The sequence below is a fragment of the Falco cherrug genome, chromosome 8 (assembly GCF_023634085.1).
Source record: "Falco cherrug isolate bFalChe1 chromosome 8, bFalChe1.pri, whole genome shotgun sequence".
Lineage (NCBI taxonomy): Eukaryota > Metazoa > Chordata > Aves > Falconiformes > Falconidae > Falco > Falco cherrug.
Genome location: NC_073704.1, coordinates 62,840,621 through 62,863,225, shown reverse-complemented (window position 1 = coordinate 62,863,225; position 22,605 = coordinate 62,840,621). Strand labels below are relative to the sequence as shown.

The 22,605-nt window shown below is 42.7% G+C and overlaps 1 protein-coding gene across 2 annotated transcripts in view; it reads right to left on the bottom strand.

Annotated features, from left to right (window-relative positions):
- FSTL4 (follistatin like 4) overlaps positions 1-22,605 on the bottom strand; it is a 236,515-nt gene that overhangs the window by 86,402 nt on the left and 127,508 nt on the right. For both annotated transcript variants that reach the window (XM_055719381.1, XM_055719382.1), the window contains exon 6: positions 19,705-19,825. In XM_055719381.1, the coding sequence (XP_055575356.1) occupies positions 19,705-19,825 (121 nt within the window). The remainder of the gene's footprint in view (positions 1-19,704; positions 19,826-22,605) is intronic.

Here is a 22,605-nt window from a genome sequence, read left to right as displayed (position 1 = left end):
GAGCAAGATGGTTCAGCTAGGATGGGTGATGCAGGAGCTGGCATAAGAAATCCCACCTCAGCCTCAGGACACAGCACATCTGCAACCCACCCTGCAGGTCTGCACCATCCCCTTAGCTCAGGTGCCCAAGTACAACCAGTAAGCATTTCTTTGGGGTTTCGTAAAATACAAGGGCCAAAAGGTGGGAAAGCTGCTACGTTTTTTTGAAGGGCTGGTAATGGGCAAAGAGAAACAAAAGATACAGAAAATACGAATTCCTTAAAGCCTGCCTTTGTTGGAATGCCTAGATGCAATGCAATTAAGAAGGAATAGGGAAAACATTTTATTTCAGTGTTGGTGCACTGTGTGCATTCTTTACCAATGGGCAGAGACAATCTTCAGAAAAGGTAAGCATGCATAAAATGGAACGGAAAACAACAGAGAGGTGTTCCACCTGAAATCACTCAAAATGACTGATTTTACATGGGGAAATAGCTTGATTTCAAGATGCCAGAGTATCTCACACTCTTATTCAGGTATCGTATTAACAAAACAAAACAACAAAAAAAGTAAGAACTGTGTTATAATTTCAACCAGTTATAGCAGCCAGATTAAATCCATCTCAAATGTTCAGGGAACCAGATTACCAGCCTTCAGGTTTTTCTTTCTTTTCTGCATGAGACGATGCAGAAATTGTGAATGTATTGTTACATAGCACCAAGCAGGGAATAAATTGAGATGACTCAAAAATCTGTCGACTTCAAAAACACAGAATAGCATCTGATTGCAATGTGTAGTTTATCTTAATAAAACAAGACCCAAAGTCAACTGTTTGTCCCAAGTCCAAGTATTCTGTATTCCATAGGAACATATCAGGGCACAGTTCTTGCCCCCAGGATCCTATGGTGAAAGATCTTGCCATGTAATGACACGCACCAATTTAATATGACTCTGTTCTGATTTTCCTTTGAGGAGAGAAAAATACGGAAAACAGCAATGGAGAAAAAAATAGTCTGAATTGTATTTTTATGCAAATGAAGTAAAGATAAACTCTGTGTCCTCTCTTAACATATTTCTGCTTGCCCATAGATGTAATAAAAAGCAGCCTACTGAAAGCTTTTCATCCCTCCAAGAAAAGAATAGTCTAAAAGAAAAATGAGTACTCTAAACAATTCTAAGCAGTCAATTTGTTAAGCAACCATGCAAGTTACTTCTGCTTGGAGCAACAGAGCAATACCAACAAGAGCTGCAATCTGCCACGTGAGCTACATCAGGATTAATTATTTTATATTACAACATCTGGAAGTAAGGAGAGCAAAAGAACAAAATGGACTTTTATCTGGTTTTGGCCAGCAAGGAAGGTGTTTGGGCCACTGGCTTCTGAAAGTGAATAGACGGCTTAAAGGCAGCTCAATCAAGCTGCTTCCTATCCTGGCATACGCTGATTTAACCTCTTTCAATCCAAACACTCAATGAGGAGCAAAGCAGAGATGAGTTGTTTGGAAAGTTGTGGTGAGACATATTTAAACTGGGTTGGGTGAATTGCTTGAACCATTACTTTTGAAAACCTTCCACAAAATAAGAACAGATGAGCAGTAAATATCCTGTGATTAATGAACATGTCCTACCAGGGAAAGTAAAACAGGCTTCATAGCAAAGTCATTCTGCTATTACTGTTATTAAACTTTAATATAGTACAAAGGTAACTTAACAACAAACATCTGAGCATCTGCTTATGCTTAAGAAGGAGCATGTCCATGAGCACTAGAACTGAAGCACCTTTGGTTTATCCAGCAGCAGCCCAAGGCGGCTTGACTTTGGTACCTAAGGTGACATGAGCTCCGAAGGATGCTCTCTGCCTGCAGGAGGTTTAGGAGGACCTTCTCTTCAGTGCGTTCCCTTGTGTGTCTCCAGGCAGTGAGCTTATTCCCTAGTGTTTCCCTCAGCTGGGACAAAAAGATAATTTTCATTCCCTTTTCAGGTTTTTTTCATAAGATTTGGCATATTTAAAACTACTGCCTCTCATCAAACATGACTGAAACTAGTAGGCAGGCCCAGCAATTTCGGAGGCAGCGGGAAGGGGAGATGAAGCAAACAGATACTTGCTAAATGCATGAAAAGGGTGACCAATACTGAAATGCTGCCGTCAGATCCCCGGCTGAACCCTTCCAGACGGCCCAGCAAGTTTGAGACAACGGCTCCTCACTGCCCTCCTGAAAGAGAGCTTGCTCAGAAAAAAAATCTTTTCGTATGTTCTTATTTGCTGTTTCTAGCTAGGTAACGTGATGGAAAAAGACCCATTGTTTCTACTGCCCTGGCAAGGCTCGTGATGTAAAGGAACATTGCTGCTTTTTAAAAAATCCCCTGCAAGGGAACTGACAGATGGTTCACTTCTATACATTCAGGTTCACTGATTTAAGGACGCAGCCTTGGAGCACAGACACTACTGCATTCCCTTTCTTACCGTTTTCTACAAGATATTACTTTTCTGGGAGACAGTCAGGCTGGACAGTCCCATATCCTGCAGGGTAGAGTTACTCAATTCAGCCTCAGAGTATTTAATGCGCCCACCCCCCCCACGCCCCGAATCCCTTTTTCATCTTCTCCTGCCACTGTTACAGTAGATTTAGCTACAGAAGAGGCTAATACAGCTGTTCCAGGTAGCCACAAATATTACCCTGCAACAGCCCAGGGGGAACCGCTTAACTCTTGAGTGGCTGCAGCCAGCTGCCAGACGTGCCCACAGCAGGTCTCACCTGCCTCAACAGCCTTGGGCAGTTGTGGAAACCAGGCTCTGCCTCCTCGCCTTCCCCACAGAGCCATGCTCTCACCGCTCCCACCCCTGCTGATGTCCGCAGGCAGCAGCCCCCGTGACCCCCTCAACCTTCCTAATCAGAGAGATGTGCCCTAACTGCTGGTGCCCACCATCCAGGACCAAACACTCTTTACCCTCCTACATGCTCAGGAGGACGGTAACAAACCTCATCCGTCCCGTCCCCAGCTCAGAGCTGCGGCGTACCCAATACACGGTGAACAGCTTATTCTTTTTCTATGAGAATGAAACATCTGCTCTTGGAAAAACCTTCTTTCATGATCCAGGGTCCTCTAACTTTTATGACTACAATTAGGTTATGTTTATACATTGCAATGAAATGATGGCACTTAAATCACAGAAAAATCTGCCACCTCTGTCCTATGGTTTCTTTATCTTTCTGGCGAAGGCGGGGCTTGGAGAGAAACTACTTACAGCAAACACATTGCTTTAAAAATCCAGGGCATGATCCTTTACCAGCTTTGTAAATCAGTCCTCAACATTACGGTCATCTTGGCTTTAAAGTTACACTCCAGCCCTTGTGTATGACACACAAGTGTGGCTGTCTCAGACGGCACTTGTCACCCTTCAGAGGAACAGCAGCTGGTGGCAGCGACTCCCCGGCACCCTGGCTCACGCAACAAGCTCACCGAGGGGTGATGAGCAAGCAGCAACAGCAAGGTCATATCCTGGGGAAAAGTCACTCTGAGGCACGTTGAAAATGACGTAAAGTTTGCTCCTGAAGTTTCTATTTGAACTAGAAAGCAGTTGAGCTTTTTCTAAGGGGAGGCGGGGAAAAATGCAATGTTCAGTGTGGAAACCTTTGCAGCAGTGAGCAGCAATGTCACTGTGATGGAATCCCTGTCTGCAAGGGCCACAGCTGGCACCAAGGATCCCCTGCCACGGAAGGAGCTGCCTGAGCGAGGCAGGCGAAGCGCCTTCGTGCTTGGCACACACCGTCGGGATCATCAGGCACCAGCCCTGCTGCAGCTCTAACGCGAGACCCCAACAGCCATCCCTTCAGTGCTGGCTGCAGCAAAAGGGCTTTAAAAGCCATGAAGTACTAGAAAAATGCACCTCTGGAGGGTGGAAAAAGCAAAAAGCTGAGTACTATTAAACAAATCCCTGCACAACAAAAACTCTTCTGAAAACAGAGCGCTCCAGCAAGACCCAGGGGGCACCCAGCGCCCTCGCCGCGGCCAGCGCAGGCTCTGCCGCACGGAGGGGAGTGCAGGGGGAGCCTGACTTCCACTGAGACTTTGATTTCTTCCAATTTTAGGCAAGCCTCAGGCTCGATTGAAATGCAAACGGTGTCTAAGTAGCTATGAGAGAGGTCATCAGTCCCTACGCTGCATGTAGTACAAAAAAAATAATGAAAAAGTGTTCACAAAAAGATGAACACCAGCAAATGTCTTGGGTAGTGTAATAAAAGATTCCCAGTCATCATCTGCAGGCAATTTTAGAAATTAAATCTTAATAATAGAAAGAAATTGCAAGAAAGTTACCCATGTAGGTCTTGCTCTTTCCAGCAGTTCTTCAAACTCATTTTGATGTGTTTGCTCTACAAACTCAGACTCCAACCAATTTCTTCCGAAGATGGGTAAAGTCCAAGGAAATTTCCTGTCATTTTGATTTAACTAAAACCCTGTGATCTGATGAGATTGTGATGTTGACATTGCAACTTTGTTCAAGCATACAAAATTGTGGGTACTTTTAATATATGGATGACTCTTTCCTTTGCCTTGCAGAGGACACCCAATCTGCCAGGAGACCCCACCACCTCCAGAGCTACAGCTCACGCAAGGTGACACACTGTAAGAAAGACCCCATTCCTTGGCAGGGGCATTTCACCGTGGCTACCATCAGCCTCCAGCTGGCACTGGCCATGCTGCCAGGGTGACCAGCAGTTTTAACAAAATCACATCATGTGAGATCTGGGTGTAGCTCTTGATTCACTGCCCACCAAAGCCAGAGAAAAGAAACTCCTGAAGCGTTACCATGGCAGGGAAATGCCCCTCCACTGGAGCATGGACACCTCCCATCAGTGTCCCTTTTTAGAAACCAGAAGAGCTCGAAACAACTATTTCACTCTGACAGAGACACATTTCCATATCCCCACCCCATATAACGTAAAGAACCAATGTTGATGTGGACACGCGTAAGAAGTCTGCAGCATAGGAATTAGTAACCTGGTAACCTTTTTCATGTGTAGTACCAATGCATTTCTTTCTGCTCTGAAGAGGGCAGGGATGTTGGAGACTGCCCATGACCAGAGGAGGAGGAGGAGGAGGACATGACATGTCCTGTAACAGATACAGTTAAGAAGGGTTTAAATGGTGAAGAAATGGTTTCTTTCTTACACTGGTTAGAAAGAGATCTGTGAGGTAAGACGTAAATTACCCTTGAATTTTCCATGTTTTCAGTGTCTGTGAATTGAAGAGAGATGCTGACAGCTGAGACCCATCTACCATTGACACAGAATAATTTCTAAGCATCAATAAAACTCTTTGAAACATCTCTAAGACACTGATAGTCAAATTTTTCAAGCATTATGCAAGGAGGAGACTTAGCCATCCCTTAATTTGCCAAAATGGGAATTGTTCCTGTTCCTCCTGTGCTTTCATTTGAAAACCTTTCCCTTTATTTCCACCAGAGTAGAAAGAGGCAGGTACGAAAACCCCGAGTGAAGTGAGAAGAGGAAGGCGGCCGAGCAAAGCACCGGGGCAAGCGGCCCCTCCGTACCCTGCGAGGGCGGGCTGCGAACCGGGCAGGCAGCGGAGCCACGGTGTGCGACGGAACGGCATGCGGGTCCTTGTTACTGTACTTCATTAGCCTGCTGAAGGCAGCATGGGATTAAAAAGAGAGAGAATAAATTAGCAGTTGCTGTTACTTCTCATGCTGTTTTTCCTCTAGGGCTGTTACTGGTTTATTTATAAGGCAGGCTGCCCTGACGAGAGATGTCCTGGCGATTTTATGGAGTGGGTAGAAGAAACGAATTGAAAGGAAGTTTCCCAGCATCTGAGACCACAAATATTTATAGACATGTATGTTGTGACACACGAGCAATTCCACTTGATGTAAATGAGCTTTTTAAAAATGATTAAAGTTATAGGCATACACAAGGGGAATTAGATAGCTAGAGGTCATACCAGCTTCAACCTGGAACAGGCAAAGACCATCACAGCATGCAGAATTTGCTTTTCATATACAAACTTGATACAAGAGATAATAGATTTACAAGAAATAACATACATCAACGTCAGCCACTGCTGGGTTTGCTGGAGACTGAGTGCTGGGCAGATCAGCTGGGTGCAGCAGCGCAGCCCCCACGTAACCTGGGGCTCACTCAGGCTCCCCATAGCAAAATGACCCAGATGACTAATCAAATAACACCTCAGCACAGGGAAACCATCCTCCTTAGTCTGACTGATTATTAGGTAATTCTTCACAAGGCAATTGGAAGAGAAACAGCAAGGCTCAGATACCACGTCTACCATCTCAATACAGCTGTTAAAACACCTGCAACATTTACTCAGCTACCGGCAGAGCCCAGCACCTTTCGTCATCACTGCATTGAAACCGATGTTATTTCAAGTGACTTAAAAATGGTTTTCATCTGACAACTTTTGAAGCTAGAATTTAAAATTAGCTGCGCCTCTCAACCCAACTCCTATGGGGCATCGTCCACAAAAACTAATAATAACAACAGCAATAAGAACTATAAGAAACCAAACATCCCCACAAGTACTGCAACTGCTTCATCAGATATTTCAACTGTTTCTATGAGCAACCGGTATCTAATCCTCAGACTAAATTATCCAGTGCGCTGACAAGAGAGACATAATGAAATTGCTTTGCCACTGGCCCTGCTGGTGTCTTAAAAGTTTCTTTTATTATAGGAAATTAACAGATCAGCTAACACTTATTAAAGGACTTTTTGTTTCACAGGCAGAAGAAAGCATGCAAAGCCTGACAGAAGATCTGCAACTGAAGAGTTACTGCATGGGAGGATTAAGGCAATGGCTTAGTACAATGCAGTGCCAAGTCCCCCAGCTTTCCTCTTCCCTTCCCTCTTGCTCTCTCCTTAGAGGAAATTACACCTGCCAAGTCTTCCCTTGCCTAATGTTTAACAAAAAGAAACCTGATCGATGATCGCTCAGAGCTGCTGGTCTTCTCCCCGGAGCCAGAAGAATGAAGCTAACTTACCACTCTTTTTTATTATTATTTTTAAAGCTCTTGGACACATGATACCTATTGCAGGGAAAATCTTTCACTCCCCAACATCCTCTGTTAAAGAGCTCCTACAGAAAAGAAATCCAACAATTCATTAATTCTATCTGCTCAACACACTTTTGACATAATTGTACTAGTGCCTCATTGCAGGGCTTGAAAAGTGAAATCTGAAAAGTGGCTTTTTGCCATCAGTTAGTTTATTTGCTGAAGCCCTGTTTACGCACTAGAATACAAACCGTATTATTTGCAGTTCACATAATTTGTTTAATGCATTACGTTCAAGAGGCCACCTGTGCTAATGCATCAAAGGAGTTAAGTGGGTTACTCTCGCTCTATTTAAGAAAGGAGAAAACTGTTTTCTGAGCCAAATCCCTTCCATCAATGCCCTTACTTTCACTGAATTCAAGTCAGCAAGGGCGCAGGGTAAGGAAGATGTGGAAGGGGAGAGCAGAGGGAGATACCAGGGCGCTCACCTGGATGGCAGCAGCTGAGTTTGTTCTTTTACATCCTAAACATCCCTCTCCTTCACAGGAGCCCGGTAACACTGGAGGGATGTGCTGCTCTCGGGAGGAGTCTGTGCATTAGCAGCCCATCCAGCGCCCACAGGTTGGTATTTCTGCTCTGTCAGTGTGTTTCACTATTGCCATGAAAACTCCCATCTGGGAAAGAAAATGCATTTCCATTCCCTTTGAAAGCTATTTGACTTGGTGGGTGTCCACGTAGCACTGCAAGATGAATGCATGCTATGTCTATTATAAATTGCTTTCATCTTCCATTCAGCTACAGTCGTTGGATGTCAATGGATTAATTACAATCCACAGTGCCTGATCATCACTGTACACAGAAGTACTCAATAAATACCAATTAACATATCGGAGTCTTTCCATGAATGCATCTTGCCTGACTTGAAGTGAATGGGTTCATAAAAATACATCTTAAAATGAAATAAGGAGGATAATAGCAATTCTGTAACAAATTTCAACTCATATACAGCTCATATTTTAGCAGATGATTGGCGAGTAAATTGCATTAAAAGCCAAACAACTCTATTAGCCCTGCCAGAAGATGCATCACACCTCACAGCAGACTCCAGGCCAGTCTACCTAGGAGAGATAAGTGTATTTTTTGTGGGTTATATTGCACTGAATGTATACTAATGCTGAAAAAACTCCCCAAATTATAACTGTTAAAATAAGTGGAGACATGCTCTCTAAAACAGTCAAAACACATGTCCATTTTATACCTTCCTAAGCCCACAAATTACCATATACGCTTGTCTTAGGGGCTGGAGATGGTTTCGGTGGCAACCACAATGTTACATAAATTAAAGACAGACAGTACAGACTTTATGCTGTTCACTGGCACAGGGCTCTCTTTGTTGCTACAATAAACTGCAGTCCCCTGAAGAGAAGACTGAAGGCAACAGCATCTGATACTGGTAATGACCAAATGCAGTCTGACGTTATGAAACAACTTTGCCTCCAGGTCCTACAGGAATATAAACCCTATCTAGTGATGCTCACATATCAGCCACAGGTATCAGGACTACCTTGCTCTGGTTCGGGTCTTTAGGGCAGAACCAGGAGTTGTGGTTCCATTTGGTTCGGTCTGTTCATGGATCTGGGCTGCCCGGCTGCAGGAAGCCTTGCAGGATGGCGAGGTCCATGCCTCCCCCCACAGCCAAGCTCTCCTCAACAGACAACCACAGCCCTTCCCTGCAGGGGTAGCATATTAAAGAAAAACACATTAGCATCCCTAAGAATAATAAAGAAATGAGATTCCCGTCCTGCCAATCAGGCCCTGACGGATGGTTCATTTCTAAGTTCACTGCTGTAACCTGCAGGAAATTGTGACTTTGCATGTGGACTTACACCCACAAACGAGCAGTCATCCTCAAGGGGAGCCCTCTCCGAGGCATGTAAACAACAAAAAAAAAGTTTCCGCGAAGATGCCGAGTAGCAGGCAACACAGCATGTCATTCTCCAGTTTCACCACACAAGCATTAGCAAATGCTTTTCCTTCAGCTCCCAGTTTTATTAAGGGCATTCAAGCAGGTTGCGCTAATGAGGGTGGGTTAGATACCCAGCACAGTATTAAGCCAGGACCAGCAGCAGTAGCGCTGCATTTCCTCACATCAGATCACTAAGAGCTCCATACATGGTTCCTGAATTTTCATGGCAGAAATGCTATTTTTTTCTTCCCCTCCCCCCCCCCCCCCCCAACAGCGATGGGTTCCTACATCAATAGCCTTTCAGAGGTTAGCAGAATACAAAAAGGAAGACATTTATGCAGCAAAATTGTTATGAGTCTAACTGTAAGAGCTATCAAATAAGAGCTGTAAGGCTGTATATTAAAAATATGCATACAGCACCTTTGCTGTAAAACCAAACAGTGCAGTGGCACTGCCTGCAGATGGTTGATCTGGTGTCATGACTGGCAATGGCTCTTGGGTTTTCACAGACCAGGGGGAAACTTATCTGGCTCTTTTATTTATTTTTTTTCCCACCTGCAAATAGCAGGGCAGCAATCCAGGCTGCAGGTATGGTTTCAGCAAAGGGGGTGCAATGGACAGCACTACTTCGTAGTAGTGCCTAACAGTGGGGAAAGCTGAATTTTCTCGACAATTAAAATGAAGTATGAATGACATGAAGAATCAAGTGACAGAGCCAGATAGGAGAATAAAAACACAGGAAAATTCAGTCTGGGAAGCATCTTTCAGGAAAAACTTCAAAACCAGTCTCTACCTGAAAGCAATTTCAGCTGCAGCTCCATCAGACCAGCACCCTGCACTGAAACGACATGAAATCAGGCTGTGGAAATCCCTGCGAAACACCATTCATGTGGAAATACAGCCTGAAAGTGTATTTTGAATGTTACCCTGGTCTTCCAAGTTCTTGATTCTCCCATTTATTTTCATTTTTTAAAGGTGTGTATACCTTAATAAAAACCACAGGGTGAGGATATTTTTATTCTCTCTCTTTTCACCCTGCTCCTTTTCTGGTGCTCTGCCTGGAAATCACAGTCATTACCCACCCCCCCTCCCTGCACTCCATCACCGCTCCAGCAGGTTTTGGCGCTGCGATGCACAGTGCTGCAAACTGATGCCAGGTTTCAGCTGCCCATGGAGCAGGACACTGCCCCAGGTGCTCCAGTGTCCAGGCGGGTACCCGTGACCCCTTCTAACATGATTCAGATTTGCACGATGAACAGAATGACAAAGAAAAAGAAAAAACCTGCATATACTTCGCATATTCCTCGTGTTTTGTTTTGGTTGTTTGTTGGGTTTGTTTGTTTGGTTTTTTTTTTATAAATTATGGTCACAAATTACTTCTCTATGCTGCAAGCTTCTAATAATACTGCTGGGCTGTGAGTGCCTGCACTGTGCTGAACGTGTGGCTCAAAGCATGAGTTCAGTGGGACCTGTGCTTACTGTTTTGCAGAAAGAGAAACAAGAATTCTGCAGATGTATTTTCTATACTGCAGAGGGAGAATCTGATGGCAGAAGCAGTGCTTTGGAGGCATGGCAGGCCTGAGCTCCAAGTTATTTATTTCTATTGATGGCTCTTGATGTTCTTTCTGAAGTTTTGACCATCAAGAAACTTGAGAATGAGTTTTTTATGATGGTGCTAAAGACAGACATTGGCAACAGCTGAGTTTCACCTCAAATCCTGATGCCACTGAAGCATCTCTGAAGCTTTTTGCCTTTCTCTATAGGCTAGCACCTTTTTTATTCTTTTTGGAAGTATTAAAGCAGAACCAACCTTTGAGTTCAGCATATTCAATTTCCTACTGTTATTTTTTTCCAGTTTCTATCTGGGCATCCTGGATTTGTCAAGGAGATTTTCTCCTGTGAAGAACATGAAATAAAAACATCTCAGCTGTGGCTCTACATAAATCGTATTATTGCACTGGGGATATGTACTGTACTTGGTAATTTTCTGATGGCTGCTTTGGCATTTTGATTAAAAAATTAGCACTGCAGCTCCATAGCACTATTCAATATCAATAAAGTACATGCTAAATGAACTAAGAACTGGCTGATGGACAAATCTCTAAAAGAATTTCTCAGAGGGGACCACTCAAATGGGGCTGTTCCTAGTGGTGCCGCATGAAGAGTCATCCAAAGCCCAAATCTGTTCGACATCTCCACCGAGACCTGGAATGAGCACAGAAATCCCAGCTGACATTACAGACACCAGGGAGTGGGAGGCAGGACTGATGTGCTGAGCTTTTTGGGTTGGCTGGTAACCTGCATCTGTGCACGGTAAAGCATTTTAATATAACAACATAAAGTTATACATAACACATTGACCACATGTCCAGGAATGCGGAACACAGGACAGAATCATAAAATGAAAATGAGGTGAGGTAACTAACCCTGCCTTCACCTTTAACAGGGAAAGGGTCAGTACGTGACAAAACAGACAGCGGCCAAAGATCACTGTGATCCCTGCCTGGACAGGAGGAAGGGTTACACGGGAGGAGACGGCTAACATGGGTGATTTCACCTTCTGCGCCAATGCTGGTGGGACTGAACCTAAAATGAGCTATGCAAGACAAATACAACATGAATCAGGAGCAGTAGCTGCAGTGGATACATCTGAGACAGATGTTGGATAAACTTTTTCTGATGTATTAAGGAATATTTTTCACCTTGAAAGCTATGAATCTGTTCAACTGGTCAAAGAAAAGATGAAGAACATGTAGATGGAGAAACAATCCAAAGCATTTGTGAGATTCTGGAAAGGGCAAAGAGAGAACATCCACAGCAGGTTTCCTTAGATGAAGGTAGATTTCAAAAGAAAAATACAGCTCTAGCAATTACCCATGAGGAAAAACAGGTAGAGAAAACAAGAAACAGGGAAAGCAGCAGCTAAGATGTTCCAGTCTGTATGTAATATAACAAGAGCTAGAAAGCCTGCCCAGGGTGCTGCCATATCACACCTTTGACTACATGTAAAATTTTACATATTTTAAGGATGCTTTTTCCCCATTTTTAGTGAAAACACATTTTTGTTTCACGACTAGCTGCATTTGCTTCAAAAATTCCTCAAAATGACATACTTTGACTGAAAAATAAAAGGAAATTCAACGTGGAAAGTTTGGGTCCACTTTTCAGTAAACAGCCTCTGGTTTCACAAGATCAGAACGAAGCCATAGGAAATCCTGCAGTTCTTCATTCCCAGCCCACTGAAAATGCAAATTATACTTTTTAGATTCCTACCCATGTGATCTGAAGGTGCACATGTATGTCTAGGACTGTCAGCCATTTTATGATTTCACCAACATTTGTACTTGCTGCTCACTGACGTAATTCTGTGTTTGCAAGCACCCAAAAATACTATTATTTGTGTATGTGAAATTGCTTCAGTGAACACTGCCAGTACGGATCAAATAATTTTTTGAGAAACGGTATTTGCCTGGTTTTATGCGCCAGTGAGTCACTCGTAAGTACTTATAAATATTTAAATACACTACTCCTTCAAGAGTGAGTGTAGACATTTGATATGGTTTGTACTACATCACTGTGGAAGCACTACTCCACATTGCAAATTTTTGCATTTAAAACCAAGATTAACAAATCAATGCATCCTGAAAAGTATTTTAAAATCATCAGTACATTGTATTCTAGTGAGTTTTCTTTGCAATTTGTAGACAATAGATTTCCAATAACAACTTGTAATTAGTTCATTTTGTCCTATTCACTCATTACATATTAAGCCGATCGACATTTTGCAGATGGTATCTTTTGAAATGAGTGATATTTGAAAAACTACTGGAGTTTGGCAATTCACACTCAAGTGCACTGGTTCTGGCATGGAACTAATACGTCAGAAAGAAACAGCAACGCCCACGTCAGGTACTCTCCTTGCCTTTTCATGAAAAAATCTGGACAGCAATTCTTGACCAAAAAGCATGAAATGACCATCATTTTAACCAGGTCTATATTTGCCATTAATTCTGCCAAAATGTTAGGTTGAGGAGACACCTCTATTTCAAACCATAACACTAAAATGTATAAACTAAGCAGAGTACAAAGCTGCACAGCAAACCTGGTCTCAACGTGGAAACGTTCCCCCTTACGGCCTAAGGCAAAACCACGTCCCTCCTTCCACTGTTAAACACGAAACCACATGCAACGTATTTTTTTCTTAATCTCAGCATTCTAAGTTTTTTCCTCTGCATTCTTAGTTTTTTCCTCTGAAACCACTATTTTAGCTTTTGAAACACCTTTGCTTATATAAATTTGCCTTTCTTGCTACAAATTAATTCTGGGTTTATTTTTTTCCCTCTGAGAAAATACCTTTTACTTTGTTCAAAATGCAGCAAAACAATTGAGAATGCACAACAAAACACAACTCTGACAACCGTTCAGTGGAACCTCAAACAACACAGGGCCCTTTAAAATACATCGCTGGGCTCAGGCAGAGTCAGAGCTCAGAACTGAAAATTTTTACAATTAGAAGAGCTTTAAAAGAGAAAAAGAAATCACAGTCTTTTCAGAATGTGCTTCTGCAATAGAAAGGGACGGGGGGGATGGGGGAGAAAATAAAAGCAAGAAAATTTTCCACATTGAAAAATTACCTGCCCACTAAAGTTTAGGATGAATTCACTTAAATATCCCAGCTGAGACATCCTACCAGTCAAAAGTTACATTTCCAGGTGCAACAGGAGCATTCCTAGTGCTCAAGCCAAGCACCTTACACTCCATTTATGAGCAAGGCAAGGAGTTAGATGATCCTGAAGATTATCTAAAAAGTCAAAACATATTGAGCAGGGAGACCCCCAGAGCTGATCAAAGGCGCTTCTGACCTTGAGGGTGCATCTGGAGCTCAGCCCTGTGCTGCAGCACAGGCACCAGCCCATGCATGGCCTTCCGCATCTCCACGCGGCCACGCTGCTGCGCCTGCCCCCACCACGCTGCCACTGGCTCGGTCCTACCAGAGCCTACACACCCAGCACAGGACCACGGCTCAGCGGTGGAAACGCTCTTGCAGTGATTCGGATGCTTGTTGGTTTTTCCTGTCATCCCTGCTCAGCCAGACTGCACCTGCTACAGCAATCAAGCTAAACAAGCTTAAATTCCTGCTTTTTTTTTTTTTGCTTAATTTTTAACTTTTAGGGGTTTTTTTTTGCTGTAGGATTGCACTATTAAATTAATCATTCCGGTAAAGGTCCAATAAGTTGCCTTTATCCTCAGTAACATGGCTGCACGTCATTCCTCAAGGCAAGCAGGAATAGGTTGCTTTGGCCAACTGAAGGAAAACTTATTTCTTTCCCAAGTAGTTCACATCACCTCTAACACCGCCTCAAACCAAAAGCTGAGGCTGGCGCTCCCCGGCTTGCTAAGACGTGTTTGAAGTTTAGATATCACATAGCTAGCTCACAGGAGAAGCAAATCAATGTTGGTAAGCTAATGAATTATTTCCAAGTTTGTACCAATATCTACAGCAACATGAAAGAGAAATCACATACCAGGGAGATTGCAGCTGAAGAGGCAGAGCATGGTGCACAAATTGTCAATATTTCAGGACTATGATTTGATCCCGTAGATAGCTGTTGCTACAACATTGCTTAAGAGAACACCTCAAGCTAAACATTTTATCTCACAATATAGTTGTCCAATATAATTAACTGGGCTTGACCAATCTAGCTGGAAGGTAGCAGTAACAAATACCCAACCCCACCTGCCATGCCATTGAGGAGAATAGCTTTGTAAAGATGTGAGTAAACACCTCATCTGAACATGGAATTCACAGATGCAATTTCTGCTGGAGCAGCTGGCTCACTAGGTGGACGTCGAGCACATGTATTATGGACACATTTTTCCAAATACAGGGATCCACTTTCCTCACACAGAATTTATTTATCACCTTCCTTTAGATGAGCTGTCTGTCAAGAACAGATACACTGCGGAAAGTTTCCTTCTCCTCACTCAACAACTCCCTCTCCCACTTAACCCAACAGCCCCTTTTTAGGTTCCGTTCCCTCTTCCTCAAGGTAGAGCTTAGCTTTTCCCTGGCAAGCAGCAACCTCCACGCTTCTGGGATGATTACAAAGCTCTGCCATAAGGTCGTTTCCAGCGAATCAGAAATATGCACACCTCAAAAATAAATCTGTTTTAAACCGTGCACTTCTAATGAGCCTCCAGAGGATGCCTGGAGGTGTCAGGGATGGATGTCTCGCTTCTCTACCCCACGTGGTTGCACTGCCTGGCAGGTAATACAGGTACCAGAGACTTTAGGATCACTGCAGTAAATCTGGAGCCAGTCCAACGCCATTCACTGCTGCTTCTCTCCATTGGCAGGGATTTATCCAGCAACCATTCCCAGGGATTTATCCAGCAACCATTCCCAGCCCAGGCTCCTGATGCATTTTTTCACCCAGGTCACTCAAATTCACCCTTCCCTCTGGTTTCCCAGTCCCCTGCTGCAGTGTTGGGAGAGCTCTGGGACAGGAGTCCACGCTGTGGGCTGGTGCTGCCCACCCTCTCCAACTGTCATCCAGCGTTTCTCTGACCTCCTGCTGCAGCTTCACATCTCTCCATCATGCTTTTTTTGATAAATAGGAGAGGTAAGAAAGGAAAATCTGATCTAAGACAGACTCAGGGAAGAAAGCAAACTCCTTTCAAAGAGTATAACAGCATTATGAAAGAAAGTTTAAGAGATGAGCACATTGATCCTGCAGCCTCTTCTGCATTTGTTCCTGCATGAAATATGCTCCTTCTAAACAACATTTGTGTTCTTTAGATAATAACATATCCATAGACGATAACATGTCTCTCATCTTAGAGAAACAACAATTTTCTGTCTACATGTAGCATATGCACGAGCGCTTGGGAAATAACAACTGGACTGAAAAATAACAATTCAGTATTTGTCTTTCAAACTGCCTTTGTGGGTTGTTTTGGTCCAGATTTGCCATCAAGGATCTCAAAATGTCACTGCAGAGCCACTAGAATCCATGTGATACAGCTGCCTTCAAGAGCCACGCTGGGAAGCGCAGGGCACGCAAGGCGACCTCGGTCAGCCACGATGGTGTTGAGATGGGGAAATGATCTCGGGGTAGTACGATTTCTAACCTGACCTAGCGAAATACTCCTGGTCTTCTATGCAACCTCAGTGAAAAAGCTTCTTAAACCCAGTGTGACCTGGGAAAAGCTGCTGTGGGGCAGCAAAGACACTCGCAAGAGGCATCTTCTGTGCTTTCAAAACTGTAACGTAATGCAAAGGCAAGCTGTGAGGAGGGGGTGTGGTCAGGAGAGCGCGCCAATTGGCAACGAGCTAGAAATTAAGGGGATTTGATCATAGAGTTAATAACTTCTAAACAATGTTGACAAGTTAAAGCCATTTTGATGGAATGCATGTTTTCCCTCTCTTTGTCATATTTGTATTACAAATTGACCTGTCCACATTGACGATAATATAGATCTAGAAGATTACACTGCTATTTTTTTTTTCCTTCAGCTTCGCTCCCACATCTGCCAACCTGCTACTTTCCCATTAGGGAAGACAACAGGAATGCCCAAAGTGACATGCCTAATTCTAATGACCCCCAGTCAGACACGGTTCCGGAAGTTATATCCAAAAATCACTTGTCTGAGCATATTTAAAGTATGACTCAGCTGGGTGATGTCCTTGACAATTCACCGGACTATCTCCACAATGATTTATCAGACGTATGCTCTGCTTTAGCTCTTATGACAACTAAGCCTTTCATTTATTACTCATTTATTGAATCTTTGTGACAATATAAAGACAAGACAACAGACAAATATACTCACTAGTAACTCCCTCTATTTTTGGAACATGAAAATCTTGAGATTCTCATATTAAAAATTATTCTTTTTAATTATGGTCCTAAGCCTGCTTATCTAATAAAATTTATTAATGAGAAATTAGAAGACACTTACAGGTTGGTCTTGCCAGAGCTGCCAGGAGAGTGTTTCATCCATCTCATCCGTTACTTATGTATGATTAAGGCAATTTGAGAAGTGATACTTTAATCCTGTGTTAATAGATATTTCTAGTTGTCCTCATATATGCAAGTAATCTCCTAGAAGTTGTATTCCTGGGATTCAGGAGCAAAAGAACTTTCAGAAAATCAGCAGAAAGGTGACAGGGTTAGTAGAAGGGCCACTATTTCTGTCCATAATCCAAAACTCTGCATTAAGATGTGTATACAAATGATGAGGATGATTAGAAAATATTATTAAAAATGCCACCTATTAGATGTGGTGCTTGTAAGGGTGAAACCACATTTCAGAAAAGCTAAGAGACTGGATTGTTCTCATCCATGCCCTTTTCATTCATTTACCGCTGATCAACATGGATGGGGATCAAAAATGTCCTTTGAATCTCTGTGGGTCTTAGAGAGAGATGATGGGTCAAGAGAAAGCAAGAGAGAGACACACAGAGTGAGAAAAAGATCATTTTGTGGCTCTGTAAGTTAGAGAAAGGCCACGAGACTCTTTAAAATGAAATGTAACTTGTAAAGCAGCACAAGAATGACAAATTGGAAAGCTCTTCACATTATCAAGGTCATCTTTAAACCTTTCCAATACCGTGACACTATACCAGAGCACGGTGCACTGAAACAGATGTGATGGAGTTTTTGAGAAGATAAATTAGATTGACACTTTCTGATGTCACTGAATTCTGGTAATTATGTTCCTCAGCTTGCTGAGCAGCCATGCCCGCAGCCTGCTGCCAGCATGCAAAAATGAGTGGCTTGGGTGAATTTCAAGCAACAAAAGGCTCAACCTAATTGGCCAAAATACGAAAAATGTGCAGGATGCTCTGCCTTTGAACTGCTATTGCGAGCCAGATTCTGGCTCGTAACAAAGCAGAAATTCCGTAAATGCTTAAGGACAGCAAACCAAAGTGTGTGCTTAAGACAAGTGCTTGAACCATTTTTGAGATTTTTTTCCTACATTGTGTAACAAAGGAAAAAGATACATTTTCACCAAGCACTAGCATTCGCTTACAGAGTCCCCAAAACTTCTGAAGTTGCAAGCAATGAACTTTGTTTTTAAATTAAAAGCTGATGAGCCATTAACCGCTCTTGATAAAAGTGGAGATTCTGAGAAAATTGAAAATGGAGAAGTCAGTCTGATTTTCAGCTTCAGATGGAGAACAATTCTCATCATATACAAAATCCTTTTGATAGACACTCATTGTTACGCCTTGGGTTTTGTTACATTTTTGCAGTTTATCGATTACTATCTCTATTCATTGGCTAACATTTTGTACTTGTCTTATTTTCATTGCCTACTTAAAATTCACTGAACCAAAAACTCATACAAATGACTCTTGGAATTTAGCTTCGAGTTGCTGTGACATTGAGAACCCACTGATCCAAATATGCTCCCAAATAACTGCATGTCAGGCCTTTATAGCTAGGTTAATTCACTTTATGGCCTTCTTAATGTATGAGGTTTTATGTTTTACTGTATATCTGCTGGTTTGAGTGTGATGTGTTGAATTAAATGCATATGTGGTTCAAACAGGTCCAAGGTGACAACTGAGGCTAATTTTAAAGCACTTTAAACATTATTATACAAAGTGGGGTGGTTTCTTCAACAAAAAGCCAGAAGTCAAGAAAACAGAAACCACTCTAGAAAAGAGGATATTTGGCAAAACCAGAGGTTTTGTATTAGCATTGCAGCTTGCCAAAGAGCATCGACGAGGAATGTGCTGGTGTGGGGCTCATGGCGATTCCCACGCACACCAGGCTCTTCCTACCGAGCAGGCTCTGGAGCAGGGTGTCCTGGTTTAGTAAATGAAATCAAGAGATACCAAAACTATTTTGCCTATGAAATGCCATACGCAAAGATTTGAGAATCCAGCTTAAGAGGTAACCGGCTTGCTATCAGCCTTTTGCCTGCACTCAGCAGTTCAATGGTTGAATCCTCCTTTTGTTTAAAGAGTATTAACTACATACAAGTACTCTGTACCTCACTATCCCAGCTATCGAATTATCCCCCCCCATTTTCTCTCTGCCTTTCATTTTTTAGTGTCCCAAAGTGACAGGCATCAACAAAACTATCTATCAATCAGGTGAAGAAGACAATGTGGGCCTTTTCCAGGGAAGGACTTCAATGAACGCTTAACTTAAAGCATGAACACAAAATCATGAAGATAAACAGGATAACGCAAGAACTTATTTTTTCAGCGTAAGTAGCTCAGTATCTAGGGTTCCTTGCAAATGGTGCTGAGATATGTGTCGAGATTGCACACCATAATCCACGTACTAACACAGAAACAAAATGCAGAAAAGATCATTCCCAGGCAGAATATTCAGTAAAACACCCTCCCCACAGCAAACTAACTCACACTACCCCACGACATTTAGGCAGGTTTCAACCCTGTTTCCTCAGGATTACTCAGAAACAACATACTCGGGTCTACAGACCCGGCCAGTTCTCTCCACTGCCGTCCACCAGAACAACAACAAAATACACACAAAAACAATAAGCCCCACACAGTTTCACCAATCTCGTAGTTCATGTTTACCCTTTGGAACACAGTAGCCTTTAGAAACAAGCTTTCTATAGTGCTTTCACGCATTAAATACAAAAAGGGATTATCTTTGCTGATCATGTCTGAGAAGACAACATTGCAATCGCAGATACCCACATGCTTTCAACACCCAGGACAGACAAAAGCATCGGGACTCACGGAAGGCTGTATAGAGCTCCTGCAGGGTTAAGCGGCCATCGTTGTTGTAATCATCAAACCGGAGAAGGTCTTCTAATGTACAATCCAATAAATCATCTTCCAGGTCCTCCTTCTTCATTAGCTGTAGCAAAGAGAACAAGCAATCTTATATATAAGGTAAAGCTACAGACTGCTGTCCTGGCTCAGCCAGCAAATTTTCCATTAAACAACCTGTGGGGAGAGATATATATAGATATATAATTAGCTGTCATTATGTATTCACTTTGTATCAAGATACAACTGATATTTGCATTCCTGCAGCGTTTCATGGGCCATGGACCAGTGAGGGTGAGGAGCCTCTTCCTTCAGCAGCAGCACAGAACTGCATTTTCACTTTGCAAATGTATACATATATATATAAAAAATTCAACAGGGGAAAAGGAAAGTCTGTTTTTCCACTCTCCTCTGTAGGTAAGGACCAAATTATATTGCTTGCTTTTAGGACCAGAATGGGCAAGACTGAGCATTGTATTCAACACTCGTGTGTTTTTCAGGCCCCTGACTGTGTCTTATGTATTCTAAACATTTCACACATTCTACACTAAAAATGAAGATGGCTGTAGAAGTTGTACATCCAAGTTAGCAAATAGCAAAAATAAGACCCAAGCATAATGAAAATGTTGGGTTCTGTGAATTTATTGTAGAATGTGAAGAAAACTTCTGAAATGTTGCATCTTCTGGGCAGAAAGGCTTTTTGCTGTAGTCCAGGGACCCTTACTTACTATTCTAGTCTTGGCCCATTATATTGAAGCAATTTAAAGTAATAATGCTAAAAAAAGACCCTTCACCTAGCAAGTAAAAATGTTCAATAAAAGTGAGATCAACCATAACTTCCAAGATCAATCTTCTAAAGATGGAAATTTCCCTTTGCCTACCTTTGTACTGAAAATTGATTAACTTTTCATAAGACTGACAAGTTTTTACTAGTCCTTTTGATTTAACATCGGGGGGTGGGGGGGGAACCAACACAAAACACTTCAGTTGCAACAAATTCAGTAGATTTATGAATCTGACTTGAAAATACATTGAAGTTTTAAATGGAAATAACATTCCAATTACCACCGTTGTTAATAGCCCTGCATACCCACGTCTGCAAAACTACACGGGCACTTCATGCTACCAGGGTCTGGTGGGAAACTGTTCAATCGGGTCTGCCAGCAGCCAGGAGGCAAAGCAGCTCTAAGCAGAGGGGCTGCACCATATGCTGCCAACTTTTTTCTCAAAGCAATCCTGCTGTGGAGAACAAACAGGTGGGGGGCAAAGATCCTCACCATCTCCCGGTGCTAGGTAATGCCCCAGTGCAGAACCGTGCCCTCCGGAGGGACTCTCCTTCCAGTTTCTCCTTTGGGGTGAATGCCTCTGCAATGAGCCTCCTAAAGATCCCCCCTTCAGGTCTTAAAAATGACTTTTTTTCTGCAGCAGTGCACATTACCTGCCTCGAGTTTTTCCTTGCAGACAGGGTTATAGTGCTCGAGAGACTATTTTTCTTTTAAATAAAACAAAGAAAATGCACAGCAGCAGCTCAACCAGCAGCCAGAGAGAACGAGATCCCACCGCATCATGTTCATTTCAGCTGCCTCTACCCACGGGCAATGAAATTCCTATCTTTGGGGGAATTTTAAAGTTGTACAGAGCTTCAAATAAAAGAGCCAATGCAAATCAATCACAAATCTACCTAACAAGGCAAGAAAACTTCTGTTAAGACTGTAACATGGAAAATTAAAAATTGCTCATTACCTACAAAAAAACCCTTGAAAACTGGGTGAATAAACCGATCACGTAAGAGCACATGAAAATCATCTTGTTGTTGAGCTAGTAAGAAAAATAAAGAATTGACATGCTACCAGTAAACTGTGAATCCTGCAGCTGTGAAAGCACCAGAGCTGCCCTGCAGACAGGTCCTCAGCCCCGTCAGGATTTCAGCCACGCTCCCACCAAGGGACCCAACATCAGTGCCACTCTGCTCAGGATTAAAAGGATTCATGGCTTATCTATACTCTGCATTAGCCTGCATTATTTTGTCTTTTAAGAGGTGATTGTGCTGTCAGCTCAGCAATGCTGGTGGCAAGCACTGTGGTGGATGTTTGGGAGAGAGGGCTTCTAGCTGGGGGCTGAACTTATTCTGGTCTATCAAATTGAAGTGGGCTGCACATGTGTGAGCATGTTTACTGATTTTGATAACAGTGAGAAAAGAAGAAACAAAATAATAGTAGCTAAGGTCTATGCTTGCTCTTGTAAGCAAGACCTGAGCTCCCAGCACATCTGCAAACGAAGCCCACAGCAACTTTGCGGCAGACCCTAAAGCACTGAATCCTGCTCCTTTAAAATGCAGGTCATTGTTTCTTCTTAATGGTAATGGCTTGCAGGCTGCCAACCCTTTATTTCCATGTGAGTTGAGTTTCAATATCCTGACGGAATAAGTTTCATGTAAAAAGAGAAAAAAATTGGACAGCAGAACAGACACTTGGATGTCATTATGCAAAAGCTGGCTTTGAATCCAGATAAAAGTGTTTTCTTATACCTACCATGTTTTTATAAAAAAAATCATCACATTTAGATGAAGTATTGTATATATTCATAGCTCTGAGATCTAAGGGAATTTACGCTGACATTTTGCATTGTGCAGAAAGGATCGTGCATCATGTCAACAGCCTGAGGATTAAAATTCAGTGCGAGCCATCCTACACAGGAGCGAGCCCAGGGAGGAGCAAGCTTGCATCTGTCCTCCTGCTTGCTCCAGCTTGCATTTACATGCTGGAACTGCAATGCAATTCATGCGCGCTGGAAAACCTGAGTGCAGGTGAGATGCTCCTGCAGCCCCAAGGGTGAAGGGCCAGCTCTGGAAACTGGAACAGGTCCCAG